At 44.1% G+C, this 27,271-nt stretch overlaps 1 protein-coding gene across 3 annotated transcripts in view; it reads right to left on the reverse strand.

The window, feature by feature from the left end:
* Positions 1–8,960: 8,960 nt before the first annotated feature.
* LOC142213766 (adhesion G-protein coupled receptor G1-like) overlaps positions 8,961–27,271 on the reverse strand; it is a 46,384-nt gene continuing 28,073 nt past the window's right edge. For all 3 annotated transcript variants that reach the window (XM_075282242.1, XM_075282243.1, XM_075282245.1), the window contains exons 3-14: positions 26,324–26,752; positions 20,089–20,167; positions 19,883–19,997; positions 19,645–19,767; positions 19,448–19,564; positions 16,413–16,446; positions 16,219–16,319; positions 14,886–15,007; positions 14,170–14,435; positions 13,980–14,088; positions 13,634–13,899; positions 8,961–12,183 (exon numbers count right to left, since the gene is read on the reverse strand). In XM_075282242.1, the coding sequence (XP_075138343.1) occupies positions 12,038–12,183; positions 13,634–13,899; positions 13,980–14,088; positions 14,170–14,435; positions 14,886–15,007; positions 16,219–16,319; positions 16,413–16,446; positions 19,448–19,564; positions 19,645–19,767; positions 19,883–19,997; positions 20,089–20,167; positions 26,324–26,752 (1,907 nt within the window). In that variant the 3' untranslated portion in view covers positions 8,961–12,037. The remainder of the gene's footprint in view (positions 12,184–13,633; positions 13,900–13,979; positions 14,089–14,169; positions 14,436–14,885; positions 15,008–16,218; positions 16,320–16,412; positions 16,447–19,447; positions 19,565–19,644; positions 19,768–19,882; positions 19,998–20,088; positions 20,168–26,323; positions 26,753–27,271) is intronic.

A 27,271-nucleotide genomic window follows, 5' to 3' on the forward strand; every position in this document is an offset into this window, starting at 1 on the left:
GGGATGGATGACCTAGGCTAAAGTATGGTTTAAGGATGCTGTCAAGTCTCCTGAAGGCTCCACTGGTAGAATACAGTCCTATGAAAAAGTTTGGGCACCCCTATTAATCTTAATCATTTTTTGTTCTAAATATTTTGGTGTTTGCAACAGCCATTTCAGTTTGATATATCTAATAACTGCTGGACACAGTAATATTTCAGGATTGAAATGAGGTTTATTGTACTAACAGAAAATGTGCAATATGCATTAAACCAAAATTTGACCGGTGCAAAAGTATGGGCACCCTTATCATTTTATTGATTTGAATTCCCCCTAACTACTTTTTACTGACTTACTGAAGCACAAAATTGGTTTTGTAACCTCAGTGAGCTTTGAACTTCATAGCCAGATGTATCCAATCATAAGAAAAGGTATTTAAGGTGGCCAATTGCAAGTTGATCTCCTATTTGAATCTCCTCTGAAGAGTGGCATCATTGGCTACTCAAAACAACTCTCAAATGATCTGAAAACAAAGATTGTTCAACATAGTTGTTCAGGGGAAGGATACAAAAAGTGGCAGGCCAAGAAAAATATCAGAAAGGCAGAGAAGAAGAATGGTGAGAACAGTCAAGGACAATCCACAGACCACCTCCAAAGAGCTGCAGCATCATCTTGCTGCAGATGGTGTCACTGTGCATCGGTCAACTATACAGCGCACTTTGCACAAATAGAAGCTGTATGGGAGAGTGATGAGAAAGAAGCCGTTTCTGCACGTATGCCACAAATAGAGTTGCCTGAGGTATGAAAAAGCACATTTGGACAAGGCAGCTTCATTTTGGAAACAAAAATTGAGTTGTTTGGTTATAAAAAAAGGCGTTATGCATGGCGTCCAAAAAGAAACAGCATTCCAAGAAAAACACATGCTACCCACTGTAAAATTTGGTGGAGGTTCCATCATGCTTTGGGGCTGTGTGGCCAATGCCGGCATCGGGAATCTTGTTAAAGTTGAGGGTCGCATGGATTCCACTCAGTATCAGCAGATTCTTGAGAATAATGTTCAAGAATCAGTGACGAAGTTGAAGTTACGCCGGGGATGGATATTTCAGCAAGACAATGATCCAAAACACCGCTCCAAATCCTCAGGCATTCATGCAGAGGAACAATTACAATGTTCTGGAATGGCCATCCCAGTCCCCAGACCTGAATATCATTGAACATCTGTGGGATGATTTGAAGCGGGCTGTCCATGCTCGGCGACCATCTAACTTAACTGAACTTGAATTGTTTGTCCAAAATACCTTGATCCAGGAACTGATTAAAAGCTACAGGAAGCGACTAGAGGCTGTTATCTTTGCAAAAGGAGGATCTACTAAATATTAATGTCACTTTTCTGTTGAGGTGCCCATACTTTTGCACCGGTCAAATTTTGGTTTAATGCATATTGCACATTTTCTGTTAGTACAATAAACCTCATTTCAATCCTGAAATATTACTGTGTCCATCAGTTATTAGATATATCAAACTGAAATGGCTGTTATAAACACCAAAATATTTAGAACTAAAAATGATTAAGATTAATAGGGGTGCCCAAACTTTTTCATAGGACTGTATATATTATTGTAGGAGTCACCCCATCGGTGAGACTCTGGCCTCCGACAGAACTTTCCTAGAAGTGCTGCCATGCTCTCCTGTACAGTCCTGCATGTATCAATATATATAGGGATTCTGGTGGAAACTGTACCCACATACACTGATGCAACAGCCTCCTGTCTGAAGTCTCCGATCACTGCAGGACCTGTAGTAATATCACATAACCAAAATGTACTGCAAAATCATGCAGCAGGTGTAATTCTCTGGATAGAAGCTACATGCAAGGTAAATCCTTTTATTCCATGGGTGGCCACATTTGTTACAACAGGAATAATTCTCAAAAGGTTCTTGATGGAACTGAAATATCTTGACCCAAAATTGACACCGTGTGTATGTATCATTTAGTGAATTAATATATCTGCGCAGTATCACTACTTTTTTCCAATCTGCCCCTATTGTATGGGTTATATTTAATATACACCTATGTAATCCGCATAGTACCACTTCTCAGTATCCACTCTTATTCTGTGTATGTCTATGTAAAGGGATATATAATATATATATATATATATATATATATATATATATACACATAAACTCTGCACAGTACGACTTATCCTGTATGCTGGATATAAGGCTCTTATTTGTGTGAAGGGTGGTATGTATTATGTGAGGAACCCTGGCCCACTTATAACTGTCATGGGATTGTCATGAGATTCATATAAACTGGACCAGATTTGGAACATATAGAAAGACTTGCTGCTCTTCCATGTTTGTTCCACTCCTGGTCTTGGCTTACATATAATGATGCACATTGCTGAGAATGCTGCTGTCTGAATGAGGCCTAAGTTTTCCCAGGACTCACATTAAACACAATCAGACAAAAACCTCAATAGAAAACATTTATTTATGGCACACAAAAAAAAAATATACACAGGAGCTGGCTGCCCAGGATATACACACAAGTTTTATGTACAAAATTTATACAATGTTTGTACATGTAATACAGTAATTTCTTGGTCACCCCGTGGCAGTGAACAATCGGTTAATCCAAGAAGTGACCCAAGGAATTGGCCAGAAGCAGTCGGCTGCTGAGAATGGATTTAAATAAAGCTTAATATCTTTATAAATGTATAAATAAATGGCCACTGCTTCTCCTTTTCAAGCTCTGTTTGCTGTCAGTGAATAAGAACATCCTTATTTATATTAATAGACAGTCCGGCCTGTGCTCTGTAACACAGCAGCCGCACAAATCGCACTGTTATCTTGTTACAAAGTATCAGTCCGGAGTTCAGGTTGTTTATTACCGGAAGTGTGTGTCGGGGGGAGCTCTATGGAAAGGATATTGAGGTGAACTTCTTCCTCAAAATCCTCTCCAAAAACGCCCTAATCTGCCTCCCATCATAGGAACAAGTGATGGATGTTGTTTTGGTTTGCTTGCATGAGGTTTTTTTCTTTTGCTTTTTTTTTTTCCTGAGTGCAGAAAAAAAGGGCCATGACTGATTTTGCTGCGCTGTCCGTAGCAGAATGACCAATGGCGTGTGGCTTTAGGATTATTTAGCTCAATATCATAAGACTGAGCAAAATGCAAACTCTGGCACATGCAGGCTCACTCATTGCTTTCTGCTGTGGATGTGTTCAGTTATTGTATCTCTGCATGATTTTCTCCAAAAGCCATTGGGTGAACATAGCCTTGAGTTCCAAACATGCCCTAAGGCCCCATTCTCACATCTATACTTTGCAAGGCAGAGTTCACATCTGCTTTGTGGAATCAGTGTTTCCCTGTCGTCCGTACCAGCGGCACAATGTGGGGTATTTCTGCCCCTGTGTGCTGGTAGGACAGGCGGATTTTTAATTAGCCAATCAAAAGCGTGGCTGGCCCTATAAGAGGGCACAAGAACCTCCCCTCTGCGTGTTTTTTTCTGTCCTGTGTGGTCAAGGACAGGTGGGGAGGACTTGTGTCCTCTTATTTTAGGCTCTATGGGTTACCTACCTTTGGAGCATAATTCTTCTTTCTTCAGTTTCTGACCTTCTTGATTGAAGGTCCCTTCCCCTGTCTGGGAAAAAAAAAAAAAAAAAAGTTTCTCTTTAGCCTGCGTGGCTTCTTTCCTTCCCTCCTCCCTCCCTCCCCCCCCTCCCCTCCTTCTCCCTCTGGCTCACCTGTCAGCACATCTCGTGCTGGTGAGTTGGCCCGGCACGCTGCCGCGGGGCTCTCTCGCTGTCGCTTGCGGACGTGCTCTGCCGGAACTAAAGTTCCCGGCGGAGAGTTTCCTGCGTCCGCATTTGCCGGGCGCACACTTCCTGTTGTGCCCGGAAGTATAGCGGCGCCATTGAAGATCCTGGCGCCGGCGAAGGATGTTTTCTCCGGCTTTCTGCTTATTGCAGAATCTAGCCTGCACGCACGTCCGGGCCAGGAATTGAGGGGGTAGGCGACCCTGCTGGGGCTGTATGAAGAGGGGGGGGGTAACCTTTCTCTTTTCCTGGAGGGTTCATGTGACTATGGCCCCTCCCATTTCCGGCCGGCCGGGTTAAAGGTCAGGCCGGCCGGTTATTAGTTACCTTCTCCTTTCTAAGGCGGAAGGCTGTGCATCAGAGGTTGTTGCTTAGCTTCAGGTCTCTTTTTGCCTCCAAACCAAATCTTCAGTTTCTTGTCACCTTGCTGTCCGGGTCTAGGACACGGTAAGATCTACCCCTTCTTTTGATATTTGGTAGAATATGTTGGTGACAATTTTGCATGGTCTATGGTCTCTCTGTAGGATATGTCTTCCTCTACTACCCCCCCTGGGGATTATAGGAGGAAATCTACTGCTAAAAGGAAGCACCTTTCCTGTTTTGACTGTGACACGCCGCTCCCTGATGGTAGGTAGCGGCTTAAGAGGTTATCCCTCTGGGTACTACCGGCCCTATAACCCGCCTATTATTTTTAGGCTATGAGTGGGCCCGTTGTCGTGGTTGCAGAGGCCCCCCACCTGAGGAGCCTTCTCCTAGAGATATGATGGCCTGGGTCAAGGAGATGGTGAGTTGGGCATCGCTTGGGTAAGGATAATTCCCTTGCTTGTACTCTCTCTTTATTTTTTGCAGGATGATTCCCTCAAAGGCATACAGTCTACCTTGTCTCAGCTCGCCAAGAGACCATGCACAGAGCATCGTTCCTCGTCCCTCCCTCCCCTGGAACATCTACGGGTGGCAGAGGATGTTTCCTCCGAGGACGACTCTGTAGTTTCCAGCAGACCTGTGTTCCACTATGAACAAACAGGCAGGCTGCTGAAGTCCATCCGGTCTACAGTGGGCCGAGATGTTGACGGGGAAGCCTCCACGTCTGCCTCTGGGGGACATATTGCCTTCCATGCGGACGCCACGCTGACCGACCTCATGGTGCAGCAGTGGAAGCAGCCAGAAAAAGGACATTCATTATCCAGGATCTTTAAGCACCTGTTCCCTATGGATTCAACTCAGTGGGATTCCTGGGGGCCTCCCCCGAAGGTGGATCTAGCCGTGGCGAAGTTGTCTCGTAGAACCCTGGTGCCCCTTGAAGATGGATCAAATCTTCAGGACCTTTTGGATCGCAGGGCTGACGCCACCCTTAAGAAGGTTTATTCTGCTTCCTCTGCCCAAGCCTCAGTAGCCATAGCCTCTACCACTGTGGGCGATTTTCTTCGTAACCGCCTAGCCACCTTGGAGCGGGATATTGATTCCGGTGTGGACAGGGATGACATCTTGGCTTCCATGAAGAATATTCATAGGGCCGCAGATTTTTTGGCAGAATCTTCTCGCCATCAGTTGAGAATTTCAGCCAAGTCGATGGCGTTGTCCACTGCGGCCCGCAGACCCCTGTGGCTAAAGCCTTGGCGTGCAGACTTTGCATCCAAGGCTGCTCTTTGCGCGCTCCCTTTTGAGCCAGGAAGAGTATTTGGGCAAGGCTTGGATACTATCATAGAGGGATTAGCTGAAGGTAAGGGGAAGTCCTTACCTCAAGCTGCCAGGGGCAGACGTGCCCCCTCTAGAGGCAGAGGTTCCGCCTCTAATTATAGACGCCCAACCCAGCAAAGGCGTCCCAGATATCGTCCTAGAGGTTCCGGACGTGGTGCTTCCAGGGAGGACACCAAGAGGAAGCCGGAATTTTGACGCGGGGCAGCTCCCTGTGGCCCCCCTTTCTGTGGGAGGACGTCTTTCGGTTTTTTTCAGAGCTTGGGTCACCCATATTCAAGATCCATGGGTGCTAAGAATTATACAGCACGGTTATCTTATCAAATTCCACCTTCCACCTCCAGATCGGTTTGTTGTCACCAGAACCCTTCCACCTTCCCAACAGGCCAGTTTAGAGGCCTTGGTCGCCGAGTATGTCATCAAAGGCGCCCTGGAGAAGGTCCCAGCCTCAGATCTCGGTCTGGGAGTTTACTCCCCCGTCTTTCTGGTCCCCAAAGTCACCGGGGGCTGGAGAATGATAATAGACCTGAGGTATCTCAATCGCTTTATCAAGAAGAGGTCATTCCGTATGGAAACCGTGGATTCCGTGTCTGCTTTTCTCCAGCCAGGAGACGTGATGGTTACCCTCGACCTGAAGGACGCCTACCTTCATGTCCCTATTGCTCACTCCCACAGGAAATTCCTCAGGATTGCCGTTTCTATGGCCGGCCACAGGGAGCACTTTCAATTCACAGCTCTGCCGTTCGGCATCACATCCGCCCCCCTGGTATTTACCAAGGTGATCGCTCCGGTTGCTGCGGCCCTCAGACTACAGGGCCTCTTCATCGTTCCTTACCTAGACGACTGGCTTCTGAAAGCTCAGTCTCCGGCTGCTCTCCTCCAGCAGCTCAACCTTGCCATCAGTTTCCTACAAGAGTTAGGATGGATCATCAATTGGGAGAAGTCCGAAATCGTTCCTTCCACACGGAGGAAGTTCCTCGGGTTCATAGTGGATTCAGAAACGATGCAGATCTTCCTCTCCAGCCCAAGGAAGGAAAGGATCCAGGCCGGTGCACGGTTTCTATTACACACCCGGCGGGTAACTATCCGCACCGCCATGAGGGTCCTCGGCCTAATGTCATCCTCGGCCAGAGCAGTCCCTTGGGCTTTATGGCATTTGCGTCCCCTGCAGATGGAAGTGTTGACAACCTGGAACAGGTCTCCACGGGGACTGCACAAGAAGATCTGCCTTTCTCCCGCTACCCGTCTTTCCCTCAGATGGTGGATACACCTGAAAGACGGAAGGTCCACGGTCCCAACATTGTGGACCCTGTTGACAACAGATGCATCCCAGTGGGGATGGGGAGCCCATTGCCAGGACAGGACTGTACAAGGACGATGGAGATGTCCGGAGCTGGGATCTTCCAATCTCAAGGAACTCAGAGCTGTGTACTTGGCCCTAGTGCACTTTGCCCCGGAGTTGAGAGGCAAGTCTGTCAAGATCAGGTCAGACAACATGACGGTGGTTGTTTACATAAACAAACAAGGGGGCACCAGGTCACCAACCTTACTGAGAGAGACGAATCTTATATTTGCCTGGGCAGAGAAGAACCTAGCCCAGTTATCCGCTGTTCACATAAAGGGCTCCCTGAACATAGTAGCGGATCATCTGAGTCGGGGTATTACCGTATCAGGAGAATGGTCTCTCAATCCAGACGTTTTTCAACAGATCGTCCAGAGATGGGGTCTCCCGGAGGTCGATCTAATGGCTACCCGACTCAATGCCAAGGTAGGGACCTTCTGCTCCCTATACCAGGAGGACGATCCCTTGGCAGTGGATGCCCTGTCCATCCCATGGAGGTTCAGGCTGTTTTACATATTCCCTCCAATTCCAATCATACCGAAGGTATTGATCAAAATAAGACAGGACCAAGCCTCGGGAATAGCCATAATCCCGTTCTGGCCAAAAAGGGCTTGGTTTGCTCAGCTCATACTAATGAGTCAGGGCATATATTGGAGGCTTCCCCCTCTCCCAGATCTGGTAACCCAAGGAGAGCTGAGATGCCAGGATCTGAGGAGACTCAACCTGACAGCCTGGAGGTTGACCAGTCCCTATTGAGGAATAGAGGACTGTCACAAGCCGTCTTGAAGACCCTATCCAGCGCCAGAGCGGATTCGACTAACAGGAATTACCGTTGAATTAGTAACATCTTTAATGCCTGGTGTCTGCAGCATCAAGTGGACTCCACTGGTCCCCCGACTGAGGCGATCCTGGACTTCCTTCAAGACGGACTAGACAGAGGTCTGGCTGCGGCCACACTCAAAGTACACGTAGCGGCTCTGTCCGCCTATCTGGGGAGGCGTTTGTCTCAGGATCCTTTAGTGAGCACCTTTATTAAAGGGGCAACTAGGCTGAGACCGGTGGTGAACACCCCTGTCCACCAATGGGACCTCATTCCGGTCCTGAACGCTCTTTGCGACCAACCATTCGAACCCCTGGAAGAAGTCTCACTTAAGTTACTAACTGGCAAAATGGCTCTACTATTGGCAGTTACAACTGCCAAAAGAGTTAGTGAGCTACAAGCCTTGTCTGCCGAGGAGCCATATACTATATTTTTTCCGGACCATGTGCAGCTTAGGTTCCTCCCAGGATTTCGTCCCAAGATTCCATCTGCTGCAAATAGGAACCAAACTATTTCTCTTCCAGCATTTTTTCCCTTCCCCTCTTCATCTGAAGAGGAAAGATGGCACAGGCTGGATGTTATCAGATGTCTGCAAATTTATCTGCAGCGTACTCGCCCTTTTAGGCAGGCCGAAAACCTGTTAATTAGTTATACGGGGAAGAATAAAGGCGCCAAGGCCGCCAAGGCCACGATATCCCGCTGGGTCTCCGATACCATAAAAGTCGCCTATACCGCCCAAGGGCGTCCGGTCCCATCTTTTCTTCATGCCCACTCGACCAGGGCAGTGTCCACCTCTCAGGCCGAGAGGAGTGCGTTGTCCTTGGATCAGATTTGTGCAGCTGCCTCCTGGGCATCTGAGTCCACGTTCATTCGGCATTACCGCCTGAGGGACCGGGTGTCCGATTCCTCTGCCTTTGCCCAAACTATTTTGAGCTCTGTCATGGAGTAATCCCGCCCATCTTTGGGCCTACTTGCTATATCCCCACATTGTGCCGCTGGTACGGACGACAGGGAACAAGTGATTATGAAGATAATCTTGTTTCCCTTAGTCCTAACAGCGGCACAAGATTTCCCACCCTGGGAATCATATCTTATGTATAAAACTGTGTATAAATATGGAGGTACTTTTGTATTGACACGCAGAGGGGAGGTTCTTGTGCCCTCTTATAGGGCCAGCCACGCTTTTGATTGGCTAATTAAAAATCCGCCTGTCCTACCAGCACACAGGGGCAGAAATACCCCACATTGTGCCGCTGTTAGGACTAAGGGAAACAAGATTATCTTCATAATCACTTGTTCTGTTAAACTGATAAAAGCAGACCAATTTGAAGGGCGTCTACCCCCTCCCACAAGCAAATTCAACTACCCCTACCATGTTATGGAACATGTTGCAATGATGAACAGCATGCCATTGTTATGTATATCACTTTCATAGCTTTGGAAACCAATAACTTTGAAGTCTTATACTGATGAGGCACCTTGCATGCTGGGGGCAGGCCTTCAGATCCTTGAAGCATCGTTCAGACCCCTACCATCTTCTACCTGTGCCACCCTGTGTAGTGGGAGTTGATCTTCCCACTGCTATGACGTCAACCATACACCTTGAGCAACAAGAGCAGTACCCCCAGGACTGAAGGCTGACCCCCAGTGCAACAACTACCTCAAAGTTAGTTTTCTCCAAAACTACAGTGGCATACAAAAGAAAGCTATGTTGTATATGACTGCAATGTGCCCTGTATCATGGTGATGGCAGCTGAATTTGCTGGTAGACTCCCTTAAAACATCCATTGATTCAATAGGTGTTTATACTGCTCATCTGTCATAGTTAAGGGTTGTTGTTTTATTTTTTTTAAAGAAAAAAAAAAGCGGTGCCAACAGGACTTTTCTTCTGTTCAAAAAAAAAAAAAAGCACCAAATCTTTTTATTTTCCATTTAAGTCAATAGGATTCTGTCCAGCTATGGTTTGTAGTATAATGTTTTATGTTTTTACAAATATATCAAAAACTTTTAACACTACAAAGATGTGAACTTGCCCTAAGCGGCAGTGAAACATGAACAAAGAGAAGTTCCATGGAGAGAATTCTGTATCTTGCGTGGTTTTTTAGGTTACATGACTGATCACATTTTAGACATGTGACTGAAGCGTTACTTTTCATATCATGATGTAGAATAGTCAGTGTGGTGACTAAGATGGCGAGGCTTTTCTTTGGGGTGCATGACATTATTGTGAGAATAATCTGACCGCACAATGTGATCAGATGTTTTCAGTTAGACGGTAGCCGTATCCGCTGTATGTGGCTGCCCAGCTCGTGGCTGTTAGGTTGGAAATGTTCATTACTGGCCATTTATATTGGGGGTAAGAACTCTTTCACTTGATTGTATGTCTAATAGACAGGATGTGCAGCTCTACAGTAACATAGGAACGTAGATGTGCGCAATTGGCAAGACTGATGCACACATATAAGAAATTCTGTCTGTCAGCTCAAATTGTGGCAGCTCAAATTGTTGTGGTCATTGGAAGTGCAGTTTGCGACATTGGGGAAGATAATCAGCAAAGTTAGGTCTTAGGCTAGAAACCTAATCTGCTAAAAAATAGCAGAAACCCGCAGGTGCCATAGACTATAATGGGGTCTGTCTGGTTTCCGCACGAAAAGAGCGATAAATGCGCAGAGAGGAACAGAATCTCTATACGGAGAGCCAATGCTGGTGTGAACTCTGCCTTAGTCACATATCTGTGTTTTGCATCAGTAATTGTGAGCCTAAAACAGGTCTGGGTTGAAAACACAGAACAGGTACATATCCTTTCTACTATATACGGTATGTACTCTCCACCCCGACTTTGGCTCGCTGACCAAAACACTGCTGTGTGAATAAGACCTTAAAAGCAAGAAGGGCTCATATGTGTCAACTGGCCAGACAGGGAGCTTTCACAAACTACAACAACACTTTGCTATTTCTATCAGTACCATGCTTCCTCAAGGGCTGGAATAGGAAACTCAGGGACCTAATTTTTGTAATCATGGAGGGTACCAGTGGTCACACAATTCCCAGCAGTCCCAAGCATTTGGGATAGGTGCACCTTAACATACAGCTATCTGTACAGGCAGTAAACTGGTCATCATCCAGCACTATATATTGGAGGAGGCATTTGTGCCATCCTCAGTTTGAGGCATTGCTATAGGAGGTGCAGAGGCTGCAGTCACTACCAGAAACTGCACACTGAGGGGGCACCAAAGGTCTCTCTTCCACATTAAATATACCACTATTCTAAAAGTCACAAGGCAGGTGTGGGGGGACATTACAGATTTTCTATATTTTTCCTATTCCTTTTGTAGCCATTCCTGGCTTTGGCTCAAAAAAACAAAAAAAACAAAAAAAAAAACTCCGCAAAATCTGCATTGATAGAAGCTGTGTTTCTGCAACATAGGGCCTCAGTTTAAAGAGTTTCTGTAAGCACAACTAGGGCAGCTTAAGCTGGCCTTACATATTAGACTAGTCGGCTAAAATGGCCGATCTTGGTTATTTCATTTTATGACTGTTAAAAATTTAAAATAAAAAATACTGCAAACAATCATTTGTGATGGCTGACAGTGGAATTTTGTCTGCTAATAAAATATCCTGAAAAGTTTTGGGCCAAAATTAAGTGTATGGCATTCAGCTGACCATTGAAGAGAGTGGCCTGTCTATAATGATAACATGATGATAAAGAGGGTGCATGTTTTATGCAATCATATCTAAGAAATCACTTTGTCTGTACCATGATGATCAAAATTAATGCAAAGCCTATATAATGATGATCTAAGGACCTGCAGCCTATACCGTAATAAGAGAACAGCGACTTAGATTTGTGCATTCTCATTGGCTGCGGTCCCAGCAGCTATTTAAATGCTGCATCTGCTCCTTTCCCTCCTCACATCCTTGTCCGGCGCCTCCACTCTCATGGGAGAATTATGGTCACACAATGTTCCACATTTTCCTGGAAATATCCTCCTTTCCCTTTTCCTGGATCTTTAGATATAATTTGTATGGGGTAGGCAGTTTGTGACTGATCTTAGGCCTAGATCAAGTCCTATAAATTAAGGCTTATTATGTGATGCTAAAATGTCTGCATTTAGAACCATAGCAGTAAAATACCCACAAAAAGGGAAAATTGCTAACTGGACAAATCAACTTGAGTCTACAGCTGTGCAGGGTTTCCCTGATGCATGGTTGTCACAGAGCTTACAATCTACGCCAGTCCACACCTGTCCAGCAGGTGCAAGAATGGCTGAGACATCAGTGTGGTTATGGCCAAGTGCTTCCATTCTTAGTAAAGTGCTTGTAAGATAGGAGTGATAAGGGGGCAGGTTCAACAGGGCTTATTCTTTGCATCACACCTGTCATCCCAGGAGTTTCTTGTGGTCACTGCTGAGACTCAGATCAGCCTTGGGGGAGGCTGGGGTGGCGCTTGTACAGTCTGAAGAGTGTGACTGGTTCTTGGCAGAAGGCTGCGACAAGGCACAATACCACAGGAAGATGAAGAGGCCTGAAGGGAAGAAAACACGAGAGAAGTTATTACAGGAAGGGGGGCTATCATTTCCCTCGGTTATATGAGGGTAGTTAGATCTATCATGAACTATAAACATAAGCAATATGTATATGGGATTCCAGATCTGACATAATCTATAGTTGGACACAGTATACATGGGGGGAGTCTTATATACAAGTACGTGCACACATTGCAAATTACACAAATATTTTCCATGCAGATATTCACGTGGATAATCCGCATTATAATCTGCAGATGGGTGTCTTTTCCTCTTAGAAGTGAGTTACTTGTTTTGCTATTATCCAAGTCATCTTCCACAACTGCTTTGTACATTAAAAAATGTACTTACAGGGAGGTACCTTCCAAAGGTGGTATTGGAGAAGAACTACTTTGTATTTCCCAGAATTCCCAAGGGATCATGCATGGCTTTGGGAGGGGTTATGCGGGGATACTGTCCTGGATAAGTAGCCTTACTTGGATAGCTGACGGTTTCCCAGAGCCCAGTTTATTCGATCAGACCTCTTCTGTAGGTGTTCAAGCTCTCTGTTGTGTGACTGACTTCACTCTACTCCTTTTGCATAAAGTAGGATGGAGTCAGTCATGTGACAGAATTGTGTTGTCAGCAGAGGGTGCTGAGTGCAGAGACTTCTGACACCCTTTTGCGCTCTGCAAATCTAATTATGGCGGACACTTCATCTATATGGTTAAGGATCCTTACTTACACTGTTATGTCAATTATACCTACACAAATGCCGGCGTTTTCCCAATAGGTATAATTGAAGCAGAAAGTCGGCAGAGGAATCCTATGCTGACTTTCTGTGGAAAGCACTGAGGGAAAAACCGCAAAGTGTTACCGCAACAGTTTTTCCTGCAGCCTGCTACATGGGGCCTTAGCCTTACAATTTTTTTTTATTTTACCACATAAAGCCTCTAAGCCTCCTTATGCCTTAAAAAAGAAGACATGGTATCCCCCTAACCAATGTCAATGGCTTCTTACATAGCCAACCAGTACATTGCTCTGCATTAAAATGGGGCAAGAACCCTTCAATTGCTGTCTGCAGATGGGCAACTTTTCCTTTTGGAAGAGACTTACTGGTGTGGTTTATCCCAAGTTATGATCAAGACTTCTTTGTAAATGAAACTTGTACTTGATTTACTTGATGTAGTCGATTTGCCTTCCATAAGGTGGTGCAGGAGAAGTCATTTGCATTTTTATTCCCTTTTCTAAGTGTCATGGGCGCATTAGACCCCAAAGTTGGCTCACATCAGACACACTACAAGAACAGTAACAGGAACTACTGCACCCTCCTTTCCCTGGATATGTCAAGAAACAACGTACCTGACAAGTAGTTCGCAGTGAAGTGGTTCCAGACCACAAATCATAAGATGTAACTAAATTGGGTTGATGTACTCTGACAATGACTAGTGAAGGGGGTGCGGTACTCACCTTGTAGGGCATTCAGGATGGTAAAGAGATACTGGACAGGTAGGTACAGGGCTCCATTTGTGAAAAATGCTAGGCCCCACGGCAGTCCCAACATGCAGCTGAGCCCCAGCAATGTAACACAATGTCTGATTTTCTCTGCTCGGGTGTGTGGAATGAGTCGTAGAACTCGCCGGGTCATGGCTACCATCATACAGACATTAAACAGCAGAATTGCAGCGCAGATGACCAGATTAAACATTCGGACAATGGGCTCCCTCAGCCAACATCTACAAGAAATATAGAACAAAAATTTAGCAGACGGAAACTAAGAACATGTTGGTCATGAACTGTGACAGTAAGAACTTACATAGAGGCTGTGGAGTTACGGAATGAAGGTCGCTCCACGGCAATGTTATAAACCCCATAACTTTCTGAATCTATCAGCATCACCACAGCCACAATAAGGACTGGAACACCTGTAGATAAGACATGACAACCCTTAGCTCTTGTGTCTAATGTGGAAGACACAGAACAGAAACAAACACAGGAGAACTCACCCCAGCCAACCAGGGCTAGTTTTATGGTGGTTACAGAGGAAGCAGGAAACACTTTGACTACTAGCCGGTAGAGATTGTAGCCTTCAATGGCCATCCAGCAAAAAGTACAGAGCAGAGAGAAGTGCAGAGCTGCCGCAGAGCTGATGCAGACAGTACGCTCCTCCAGGGCGCCAAGTACCGCACTCAATATGAAGCTCACATCCAAAAGAAGCACTGCCCCCAGCAGGTTTACATGGATCTGCAACGTGGGGTTCGACTGCATCTTCCTGTCAGAAAAAGGAATATCCACTTTGTACACATACATGTAACACATCAAAAGCACTGCACTGCACACATACGGTATGTGTAATATGTCTGCTTTTACACACGTCAGCATACTGTAGATAAATTGTACATATAAAGTTAGGATACATATGCATGTAACAAGTCAGCACATACTGCATGTATATATGTAATAGATCAGGAAACTGTATACACACTGTACACACAAGCATGGTAAACAGGGGAAACAAAAATGTAAGTTCATCATATATTCCCCATGGTAGGGTCCAAGCATAGAATCCTGAGTTCAGTTATAGACAAAGCTTATATTTGCTTCTTTGTATACACACTGTGTATGTTATGTCTTACACTGCATATCACACACACACATAACATGTCAGAACACTTTCTACTACAAACATGTATGTAACATGGCAGCACACTGTGTGTAATACCTGGAGCAGCAGATCCAGATGATTGTGAAGAAACAGGAGATGGCAGAAATGCTGCAACCAGCGAATGTCAGGACAGACAGTGACACAAGATGGACCTCGGGGATGACCTCACTGGACATTTGCTGGACAACAAAAGAGCAATAAGTTACTAATGGTTAGGATACTGGTGATGTAGTGATGATGGGGTAGTTTGTGTAGTAGGTTGTTAGGGTTCCGGATGGAGTTGATATAGTTGATTACTGGGGTTCATGATAGGGGTAATTTAGTAAGTAAGTGGGGGGAAGGACGGGCATGATGTTGTAGGTTACTGGAGTTCAAGACGGGAGTGATGTAGTGGATCAGAGTTCAGCATGAGGGTCATGTAGGCAGTCCTGTAATTTCAGATGGGTGTGATTTAGTGAACTACTGAGGGTGAGAGTGGGAGTGATGTAGCAATTCACTGGAATACAGGATGGGGTTGCTGTAGGAGATTACTAGGGGTCAGAATGCGGACAATGTAGCAGGTTACTGAGAGTATAAAGTATGAGTATGAAGGTGATATAGCAAATTACTGGGGTCAAGGTGGTGTGATGCAACAGGTTAATGGGAGTGATATAGCAGGTTACTGGGGTTTAGGATGGGGATGATTTAGTAAATTAGTGGACATCAACATGAGAGTGATGTAGTGGATTACTAGGACATAGGATGGTGGTGATGTAACAGGTTACTGGAGTTCAGGATGGGATTAATCTAGTATATTACTGGGGTTCAGAGAAGGTGATGATGGGGTTAATATAGTAGATTACTGAGGTTCTGACTGGGGGCGATGTAGGAAGTTAGCAGAGTTTAGGATTGAGGAGATTTAGTATATTACTGGGAGGCAATATTGGGTTGATGTACCAGGGTAGGGTTGATACAGCAGCACAAGGGTGATGTAGCAGGATTCTGGGGTTCGGGATGTGGGTGGTATAGGAGATTACTCAGAGACCAGAATAGCCATGATGTAGCAAATTGCCGAGTATCAAGATGAGAGTGATATAGCAAGATACTTGCAGGAAAGGGGTGAATTAGGAGGTTACAGAATTCAGGATGGGCATTATTGAGGGTGAGGATGGAGACTGATGTAGCAGATTCCTAGAGTTCAGGATGTGGAGGAGGTAGTAGGTTACTGGAGCTCAGGATGGGGAATCTAGAACAGATGACTGTTTTTCTGATTTAATAGAATACTGGGGTCCAGGATGGAAGCGATGTAGCAGATTTCTAGGGTATGAGATGATCTTGATACAGCAGATTTGTGAGCATGTACTAAATACTTCTACTAGTGGATGGACCTGGATCATTCTTAATAACTCACCATCAACAGAGCGAAATAAGTAAGGTGGTTGCATCTACAATCTGTGTACCCATCACCAGGCTCCGTGTGACAACCATCCGTCCTCCAGTTTTGTGATAATTCTGTGGGAATAGACATATGACCAGTTGTAAGTACTCACACATTAGTCTATTGGTGGACCTTACCCTATATTATTAAAAGGGCAGCTTACTCACCATCCCAGAACACACAGACTGGAGACGTGTTTACCTGTAGTACAAAAGAGGAAAATACGTTAGGGAAAACTGTACGAAAAGGTGATGGGGTTATGGGGCAAACATCCCATACAGACAGAAGAAGACAAATGTTTAACCCTGTTATTCGTGCAAGATTACACGTTCTGGGAATCTTATCTCTCAACCCTGTTTTTCTGTCAAGGGGAAAGTGGGGGGGTGAAGGAGAGGAATGATATGGGGAGCATATGGAGCAGACACCGGTGACATCTGCATACCCTGTAGTTGGGTCTGTTTCCTGTACATTAACAGTTACACCACAAAAATATACAGGTGCAACTTTCAGCCTGTAACCGTGTGACAAATATCACACAAAACCCAACATATACAAGAGGGATCTGGATAGATAACACAAGACAGTTGTTACAGGAATATGGAGAATTAGCCTCAGAAAGATGTGACAAGAAGAGGGGTGTTACCCATAATAGGTGTGCCAAGGGGCATTATTCTGGACAGGTGATGTAGGATGAGGGAGGGTAACCAGGATAGGTGTTACAGGAAGCAGAGCATTACCCATAATAGGTGTGGTAGAGCGAGGGATGTTATCCTGGACAGGTGTTGTAGGATGAGGGATATTAACCAGGACACTTGTTAAAGGAAGTGCGGTTTTTACAAGGGAGAGATGTGGCAAAAAGAGGAATTTTTTTTAAAGATGGGTGTATATATGTAATAACTACTACAGCGCTCTAGTTAGTGTAGAAAATGGGTATCACAAAACTTTATTAATTCTCATTTGGCAGCATATTAGTATGCTAGTAAACAGAAAACAGTTTACAGATCCCGGATGTTTTGGCCCTTTAGGACCTTCATTTGTGGAAGATCTAAGGTAAATCAAAAGCATATACATAAATATCATAAAAATATAACAAACAACAAGATGTTAGAAATACATTTTTCACTTATCAATGCTAAATAAAGGCAACAAGCTTCACCCATCTCACATCAATATAATAGTTTCCTAGTAAACACATAGTGTCCATTATATATACTCACATCAAATAATTGTCACAATGCCTACAAACCAATTCCTAATTTTAATCCAATGAATGCAGATTGTGTACATAATAACCCACTATCAATCTCCCACTAAAATAGAATATACATACAAATCTGGCTCCAATACTTTTGGAGCCAGATTTTGAGGTGGATTTAGCATCAAAATCCGCTCCAAAAAACTCTGTGTCAACATACCCTTAAAGGGGTTGTCCCACGTCGCATACTCACCAGTCTTCGCTGCAGTAAATTCTTCTGTCTTCCAGCTTTGTTGTGTCATTGGTGGGCGGCATCCGATGTAATAGAGAGGCGGATGCCGGGGAGTGTAGACGCCGGCACAGGTGAAGCCAGCAGCGGCAGGAGCGATGCTGCTATTCCACTCCTCTGCCCCTCCCTCCCCTCCGGAATATTAACATCACTCCTGCCGCTGCTGGCTTCACCTGTGCCGGCGTCTACACTCCCCGGCATCCGCCTCTCTATTACAGTGGATGCCGGGTCTGTATTGGTGGCCCCTTCCCCCCCCCAAAGTGTAAACTACCCCCTTCCAGGCTCACTCCCGTGCACTTAGCCCCTCCTCCCTCCCCCCTCAGAGCAGCAGATACATCACTTGACTTATGACCAGATACGTCAAGGGATGTGTCAAAAAAAGATGAATAAAGTAATATAGTGGACAAACAAAGCAGTTTTGCTGAAGCAGTGTATTTAGGAAAAGTCTTACATTCACATTAACAAGCAGTATATATAGGATCCTTGTGATGGGACAACCCCTTTAAGGACTGAAACATCTGGAATCTGTGAACTGTTATGTTTTCTATATACTACATACTAATATGTATTTAAAGATGTTATTAGATATTGACAAGTGGATTACATTCAGTACATCCGGCAGCCAGCCCACAAATACAAGACTATTAAAATAGTGGAGTGCATACTTTTTTTTTAAGTGTGTTGATATCCAAGAAGGGTGTGACAGAGAGAGGGGCATTACTCTGGACAGGTGTTGTAGGGAGAGGGATGGTAACCAGGATGGGTGTTACAGGAAAGGTGGTGTAACCTATAATGGGAGAGGGGTGTTAACCAGGATAGGGGATACATGGTGAGGGATGTTACCCAGGACCCAGGTAGAGGGGTGTTATCTAATGAGAGGTGTGGCAGAAAGAGGAGTTTTATGCATGGCAGGTGAAACAAGTAAAGGTGTGTTATCCAGGAAAGGTGAGACTGTAAGAGGGTACAAAATGAGTCCACCACCCTCTGCAAATTAAGTACATCTACCTCTTATCACCCTCACAGTTGAGCAATGAACTGCTATATTCTTAACTGCCATTAGCTACCATTGAACCTGTTGTGGAGGATATACTACCTGTTACTATGTGAACATTATATTTGTTATGTCTTATAGACTACTTATGACTTGGTGTGTTATGTTATACAACGTGATGTCATGCTGTATACCCCAGCAATGTAAAATGTTGCCAGTTGGGGTTGTAGCTTAGAAAATGTGTTGCCTCTGTAAATACTTTGGCACTACAAAATAATACTTGTTTAAGATTAATACAGATTAAGGGCATCAGACTATCTCAGAGTACGAGACTGGGATACAACAGCACTGCGACAATTTGTTATCATCTGGTTCTGTTCAAAAACCTTCTTTTTACCTTTTGTGAGATTGCGTAACCATACACTGGTTGCCACAACTGAGAATCAACAATCAAGCTTATACCCTCTTCATAAAAGTTACACTATCATTTTGCTACCACATTCTCCATCTCAAACCCTCCACTGTAGTAGAGAACCTCTGTTAACACCAAAGGAGCACATTATACTATGTTACCTATGTTTTGGTCCCTACAACACCAATAGGCTTCAGAGAAGATGGTTATGCACATGTGCAGCTGCTTATGTATCATAGGGTCCCAGATCTAACAAATCTTTTGCCCATCGTCTTCAGTAAATCCAATTGTGGCTCCGATTGTCACATCTGTTACCTGTAAGGGATGGTGGTGAAATGTGATGACAATATCTTCGGAAAGATTAGCGACCTGTGTGCCCTCAAGAGTGACGCCGACCACTTGACTTTCCAGAACTGTACTTTTAACAGCATCCTGTGTGCACACATATGAAAATACATGATTTTATGCAGTGGAGGACACACTATGTGACAACTATGAGCTTGAAGACTTACCTGGAAGAGCGCACCAGAGTCGTGGATTCGGACAACATGCAACCGAGTACCCGGGTCAACCTTCTCCAGTAACTCATTTGGAAAAGATAAAGAAATACCCATGCGGTCAGGGAGAGAACTCAACTGTAGGGGGCAAGAAGAACACATGTACCTTACATTTACAAGTCACTATATGTTGACCTCAGTTTCAGAGTTTTGTATGCATACTGAACACATTTAGGATACCATTACCACTCACCACATCAGTAGAATTCATCTTATATACAGCCGCCTGTAAAGAGCCCTTTCCAAAATGATGACTATCCTCACTGAAAGTCACCTTGGACAACACAGTTTCAAGCCAGTCACGGAAGCTGAAAAGAGACGGAAGAGGCTATGATGTTGGCGAGGGGAATACTTGACCCTTCCCCCCCTCAAGAATTAATTTCTTAGGGATTGACTTACTCTTGTCCATTCCCATTGAAATTCTCCTTGTCAAGATAGTCAGAGACTTGTAAAATTTCGTGCTCCACACTCTTTGTATCTACAAGGAAAACAGGCAAAGAGATCAGTATTGACCCTAGGTGTATAACCTCCATCTTCTGCCCTAATAAAAGGAGCTTGAAACTTAATGATTTGTATAAATCCCTTTGCCGCAACCCAGATAAAGGGAATCGGAGGATGGGAGTAGTAGTTGCTGATGATGTGCAACCTGCTAGGCTGAGCACACTCAACCATGTACCCCAGCCCCACTCCTGGGCCAGACACCACTGAGGGGGGTCCTGTAGCACTACCTGATGTTGGTGGCAATAGTTTACCCTGGGCACTTCTAGTTGGAGAGGTGACCTCTCTACTCTGGGCCAGTGTGATGGTGTTCGGAAAGGCCCTTATGGTAAAGCAGGAATGACTCAGGAGGTCAGTAGTACAGTGAAACAGGATAACGCTTTACTTCCGCAACTGGAGAAGGTACAAACAGCAGCTTCCAAATGGGGGTAGTAGTCTCTCAGTGTCCAACTCTCCAGCCTTAATTTTAGGAGCATGGCCAGGGATGATAAAGGCTCTAAAGCTAGCTCCTCTCCTACTACAACTCCTTCTGTGCCACTCCCAGTTAGGGATACTGGGGATAGTAGTGCAGGGTAGTCCTGATCGGGATCTGGTTACCTTTACTAAGGCAACTCTTCCTGTCAGCGTACTCCACTGCTCCTCCTGACACAGAGTCCAAAGTCCTGACAGTTAAAACTCCTTTTCTCTCCCTTTCTGTCTCTGGATAAGGTTAGGGCAACATTCTCCCCATCCTAGAGGCTGTATGGATGGCCACTGAAGTCCAGTCTCAGTGCTGACTAGCAACTCTGCAGTCTAACTGTCTCAGCTACACAGTCTAGACTGTACTGGCTGTTCAACGGTTGCCCTAGAGACAAAAGTCTCCTTCAACCCCACCCAGTGGCCTGTGATAGGCCAAGGCTGAACCATGGCTAAAGTTTTGAAACACAAGGGAGAACTACAGCGAAAACAACAAGGGATAAACTGCATAACAATATACAAATGACAATTAACATAGAGGATGGGACATACTAACATAACCCAGAGGCACAAAAGAAAACTCTTTGAAAGCAGTAGCACTCTGGGATGCTGCACTTTCCACACCTGAGCTGAGACCCTTCCTTGCAATTCTACTCTTTACATACCAGCATTGTTTTTCCTTTTCATGTACTCTGTCCTTCCCCTACCTACAATAAGTACATCCCCTTCTTATTCGCTGCCCCTCCTCTGCCTGAAGCTGCATTGATGTCACCGATTTTGCTGGACTATGACCCTGATAATCCTGACAATATGAGCAGTGACTATGTAGATCATTGTGAAGATATAATTCACAGAGCAGAGCAAAACACAGAAAGGGAACTCAAAAAGTCCGCAGACTTCCTCTTCCACCGTTATGACAGCCAACCACAAATCTATGTTCTCACCCTGGTTACATGTATGGATAATTATGTAATGCAAACACCTCTCCCGAAATATTTTCTGCTGCTGGCAGACTATTGCATGGGCATCAAAGATATTACAGAATAATATGTGAGGTTCCAGACACTGCAGGTGTCTTATTGTTGGAATGTGAGCTCCTTTCCCATCCACTTCTGATTCCCACACATAATGCCCTGTTGTGGGGAGGGGAGGATGTGGAGGACTTTGCCCTTGGCACAGATTTCAGATAACTGAAATTCCATCAATTCAGTAAAAGTGCCCAGTAGCGGCGCCTCCTCCCCATGGAGATAATGTTAAACTTTCTCTGGAAGAAGTAATCTGTGTCCATGCCAGCCCTTTATTTAGAGGACAAGCACCTGACATGAGGCAAAATACAGTTTGAGAAAAATGCATGCTACTAAGGATAGTGGGGGAGGGGTATCTTACACTGTGTGACTATTAATGACAAATCATTAACAATAGTAATAAGTGACTGCGGTAGCAGAAATCATGTGATCTGGTATCAGAGGGGAAGGGGGTATCTGACCTTCTTTGCTCAACAATAACATGTTCTAACACAGTGTACTTCCTGGGCAGAAAGCATGAGAAGAAAATATTCACATTCACTTCAAGATAAAAGCAAAGGAAAATGTGACCAACTGCATAAGCAACGCCACAGCCGCCCGGACAGTTAGAGGACTGCTAAGCAGCAACTGACAGCTAAGGCGCAAGTGAGTGATCGCAGAGGGGCAAATATCGGCCATTGTTCTTGGGAATTATAAGGGAGCCTAACCCTTCTCCCCATTATTACTGGTGTTAAAGCACTGTACCCTCCTATGGTCACAGAGTCCTCCTTCATCAGTTTGGGTACACTGTCTACTCCTGTTGTCACAGAAACTCACATGTTCCTCTCCAGCCATATTGGATAATAGTCAAATTTTGTACAAATTGCCTGATCCCAGACGTTGTACATGCACAGTGCACCATCCTACAGAAAACAGGCCATGCACATCACATTAGAAACAACATTTAGCAAATCTGTTTTAAAGGATGAACAAAGGGATGCAAAAAGACGGCCATTCATTTATACAGATTCAATGTTAGAGTCAGTTTCTATCAATCTTTTTTTAGGACACAGAATTGTAGTATCTCTTCTCTTATATACATAAAAATGAGTTTCTGTCTGCTTGTCTGTCCGTCCATCTGTCTTCTATGTGCGACCAAACGAATGGGCCGATCTTCACCAAACTGGGTACAAAGATACATCCCGTGTATTCTAAAAGGTTTTAGACGGGGCCTCAACTCTCTCGGACATACTGTTCCTGAGATACAGTATTCCCAAAACAATGACCTGCATTAGCCAATACAAACCTGCAGGTCTTTCACTCATATTCCAACTGCCATACACACGGTCAGTCCACATGCACACAGCATTACTCCAGGTGTATCCAACATTGATATCAACCATCAGAGGATTAGATACAAAGCACAGCATACAGTATCACACATCGGAGGAGTAGATACACGGCTCAGCACACAGTATCACACGGCAGAGGATTAGATACACGGCTCAGCACACAGTATCACACAGCAGAGGATTAGATACAAGGCTCATCACATAGTACCACATGGCAGAGGATTAGATACACGGCTCAGCACACAGTATCACACAGCAGAGCTTTACTCCAGGTTTCCATAGCAACCCAGCCATTTTTCTTTGCTGCTATAGATCAGCTTTAAAGGAGCAGGGCGCTGTACACATATGCTGTACACTGTTCAGGTATCCACAACAACTGATTGCAGGTTTTTCACAGATATTCAAACTGAGCTACATATGATCATATGACGCTTATGAACATACACACAAACGACATACAAAATAGACCAGTGCAAAACTGGGCAATTCTTATGGGGCCATTACACAAACCAAAAAATGAAATATACCCGTGCAAAGCCGGGTCCTCCTGCTAGTACCAGATAAAAATTGATCCAAATTAGTTTATTTTATATAGACACTTTTTGTAGAACTCCTAAGTTATGACACTTTACCACATACTGGCTATGACCCTGTCTCCAGCCATACTGACCCAGCACAATTATATGAGTTTCTCTAAAATGATGGGTCAGCATCTCCCCTAGTAGACTAGGACACCATAAACAAGTACTGTGCTAGGAGATATGTTTCGGCATCAACTTATCTGTTACCATAGGACGCAGATGAGTTGACTGCAATGGTGAAGCAGGGATCAGCTGGAAGAGTACATTAAACTGTGGGGGCAACTGGAGAGGAACCGAATACTGTGGGTGCAGCTGGAGGGGGACAATAAACTTTGGGTGGAATGGGTGCACTAGAAGAGGAACTTTATACTGTGGAGGAAGGCTGGAAGGTACATTATATTGATTGAGCATACCATGTCAGGGTGACTGTAGGGGGTTATACTGTGTGGCGGCACAAACAGAAATGGATGGGAATGGACAGAGTCAAAGTAGAGGTGGGTTGAGCTAAATTTGCTGTGACGCAGATAGCACAGGACATTTTATCCCTCTTTCAGTCCTTTGAAAGTTTGGTAAACTACAAGCATGACATCAAAGGAACAACAAAATCATGAAAACATACCAAGTTCTTTCTGTATGGGTCACAAAGTGTATTCCTAAATCAGAACAATGGACAAAACTAGAAAACAAAGGAATACTCGACATGAAATGAGAGATAGAACATAATACCTTTATTAATGAAAAAGTAAAAAATAGGGAGGATAGCTACCAACAGAAAAAAGGGAATCCTGTTCTGGTACTGATCCGTAATAAATAACAGGGTATGACGAGTAAATCATGCATATAAGTTATAAATAAAGGCTATGAGAATAAATATGCGGCACAGAGAATAAAAGTATATAACATATAACCCAACAGTGAGGAACTTATTGCGTATGCAACGTTCAGGGATTGTTAAACATATAATGGAAAAAGGAGGAGAGTGCCAAACTGAATATAAACAGTGAAAATCATGAGCACAAAGACAGTGAAGTGATATACCTAGGGTAAGTAAGCTAAAAGTAGTAATGTCGCTATAGCATGAAACGAAGAAGGCAGCGCCGAAACGCGCGTTGGGGTAGGGTTTCCCTTGGTCCTGGTTCCTTGTTGCACGGTCATTATGGGTATGTGTTCTTATGACTCTAACATTTTGCTATGTCTGAATTCATGCTGTTTATTACATACTTGCTGTGCACTTACATTGAGACTTAGAAATTGTTTCATGCGTTTCAACGTTTAACAATCCCTGAACGTTGCATATGCAATTAGTTCCTCACTGTTGGGTTATATGTTATATACTTTTATTCTCTGTGCCGCATATTTATTCTCATAGCCTTTATTTATAACTTATATGCATGATTTACTCGACATACTCTGTTATTTATCACGGATCAGTACCAGAACAGGATTCACTTTTTTCTGTTGGTAGCGATCCTCCTTATTTTTTTACTTTTTCATTAATAAAGGTACTATGTTTTATCTCTCATTTCATGTTGAGTATTCCTTTCAGTTTCCTTTGTTTTCTACCTTTGAAAGATTGGTTGTTTGCAATAGTTAGTCAACCAGTACTAGACTCTGTATTCCTGACATGAATGGGGGAGGGGGGGTCCAAGAATAAGCATATTGCTTTCACCACCTGAAGTGCAGATGTGGAAACCAATTCTGAGCATTGATGAATAAAATAGATCAAGGGATTTTAGAAAGAAGTCACATCACAAACAGGCAGGTTGTGTGGGAGGAAAGTTGTGTAGGTGGTTACAAAACAATCACCAAGATGTGACATCATAGACAGAAACAGGAAATAGTAAACCTCTAACAATTATAGTAAAATATAGAGAGACAGTATGCATATCACCACCAGAGATGGCGAGAACGTGAGAAAGAGGAAAACAAAATAGAGAGGAAGGAAGGATGAAAGAAAGGAAGATGGATGAGTTGCGAACGTGTGAAGTTTTATTAGTAGAGAGATAGCAAGCCAGGCATGGTAATCTTATATAACATTTCAGTCTAATACAAAAGACCTTCATCAGACACGGATTGCACCAGAAGTAGTTGGGAAGTAAATGAAAAATACCATGAAACATGGCAGAACTCACATGGCTGCAGGATAGCCAACTCCATCACATCTTTCACTTACCAGCAAACTGCTTTTGGTGTAATCCGTGTCTGATGAAGCTTTGTTGTATTAGACTGAAACTATACACATGGTTACCATGTCTAGATTGCTATTTGTCTACTAAGAAACCTCACACGTTTGCAACATATCCATCTGATCGTCTAGTTTATATGAAGAATTTCATATCCTAAATTATCTTTTGTACCATGTTCCTCAGAATCTGACCACTCCATACTGAAGTTACCTTGCACTCCATGCCCTTAGTACCTGTATATTTAGAGATACCAGCTGGTGACTGGCTCATACAGCTTCATGTATATGACCATATTTATTAAAAGATAGCTGGATCTTTGTACCAAGCAAGCCCTCTAAAACTCGTGTCACCCCGAATTTCTCATAGATTGTAAGCTTTTGTGAGCAGGACCCCCCCTACTATTGTAAGATAAGTTAATCATTTGTTACACTATAATATACAATATTTGTATAATATGTTCTGCTAAATAAATATTTGTATAACATGTTCTGCTAATAAAAATGTATTATTATTATTAGTGATCATTACACCCACCTTCCCCATGGGTGCGGTATTACCTGTGTCTGAGACGTGGAGAGGGAAGTTGAAGCTGCAGGAATTGGCAGCTGGTTGTCCATTGATGGTAACATTAATAAGCATGTAGCTGGAGTTGCAGGTATATGATGGTGGTGTTGCCTGAAGCAGGTTACTTCTGGTCGGTAAGCTTGCTGGCACATTCCATGATCTGGATTTGGTCACTCCATATGTAAAGTTAAAAACGCGCAGTGCAGGTATCCAGTGCACACAGAATACATAGAGGCCAGGCTGTGATTGCAAAATGATGTCATCAGAGAACAGAAAAGGGGAAAGCACGAACAGAGCCTCTGGTGTGTTCACCACGGTCAACGTATCTTCTCCAGAGCCATTAGAATATCGCATGGTGTTTCCACCACTCTCCTGCTTCCTCCATCCACACAGTGATAGCCCTTGTGTGCCTGGAACAACTCCTGAGATACAAAAAACATGAGTCATAGGTCATGGAAGCTAATTCTTAAAAAAGTGCTCCGGGAAAAACTGTGACAGATAAACATTTTCTCACAGCGCTAAATTCTGCGGCCCACGACGTGGGGCATTAGCCTAACAGGATTTTCAGTTTTCTGTGAAAAAAAAAGTCTTAATCTTTGTGTTCCAATTCCTCATGATTTTCATCTAAAACCTTGTTACAATTTCAGACTCTAGCCAATGGCGGAAATTTACTCTCACATGTATATCAGAAAACGGGCAAACAAGTGATGCATCTTTGCCATGCGGGTAGGATTTGCACCAAAGATGTGCTACTTTGTTGTTTGTGGATACTACAGGATCCTGGAAGGTGAGGAGATGACATTGCCATCTAATATACATTATAGAGGGGCTGCAGGGAGACGAGGCTACTTGATTCTGGAAGGTGAGGAGAGGGGTCTATCCTCTAATAATATACAGTACAGACCAAAAGTTTGGACTCACCTTCTCATTTAAAGAGTTTT

This window comes from Leptodactylus fuscus, chromosome 7 (genome assembly GCF_031893055.1).
Source record: "Leptodactylus fuscus isolate aLepFus1 chromosome 7, aLepFus1.hap2, whole genome shotgun sequence".
Classification (NCBI taxonomy): domain Eukaryota; kingdom Metazoa; phylum Chordata; class Amphibia; order Anura; family Leptodactylidae; genus Leptodactylus; species Leptodactylus fuscus.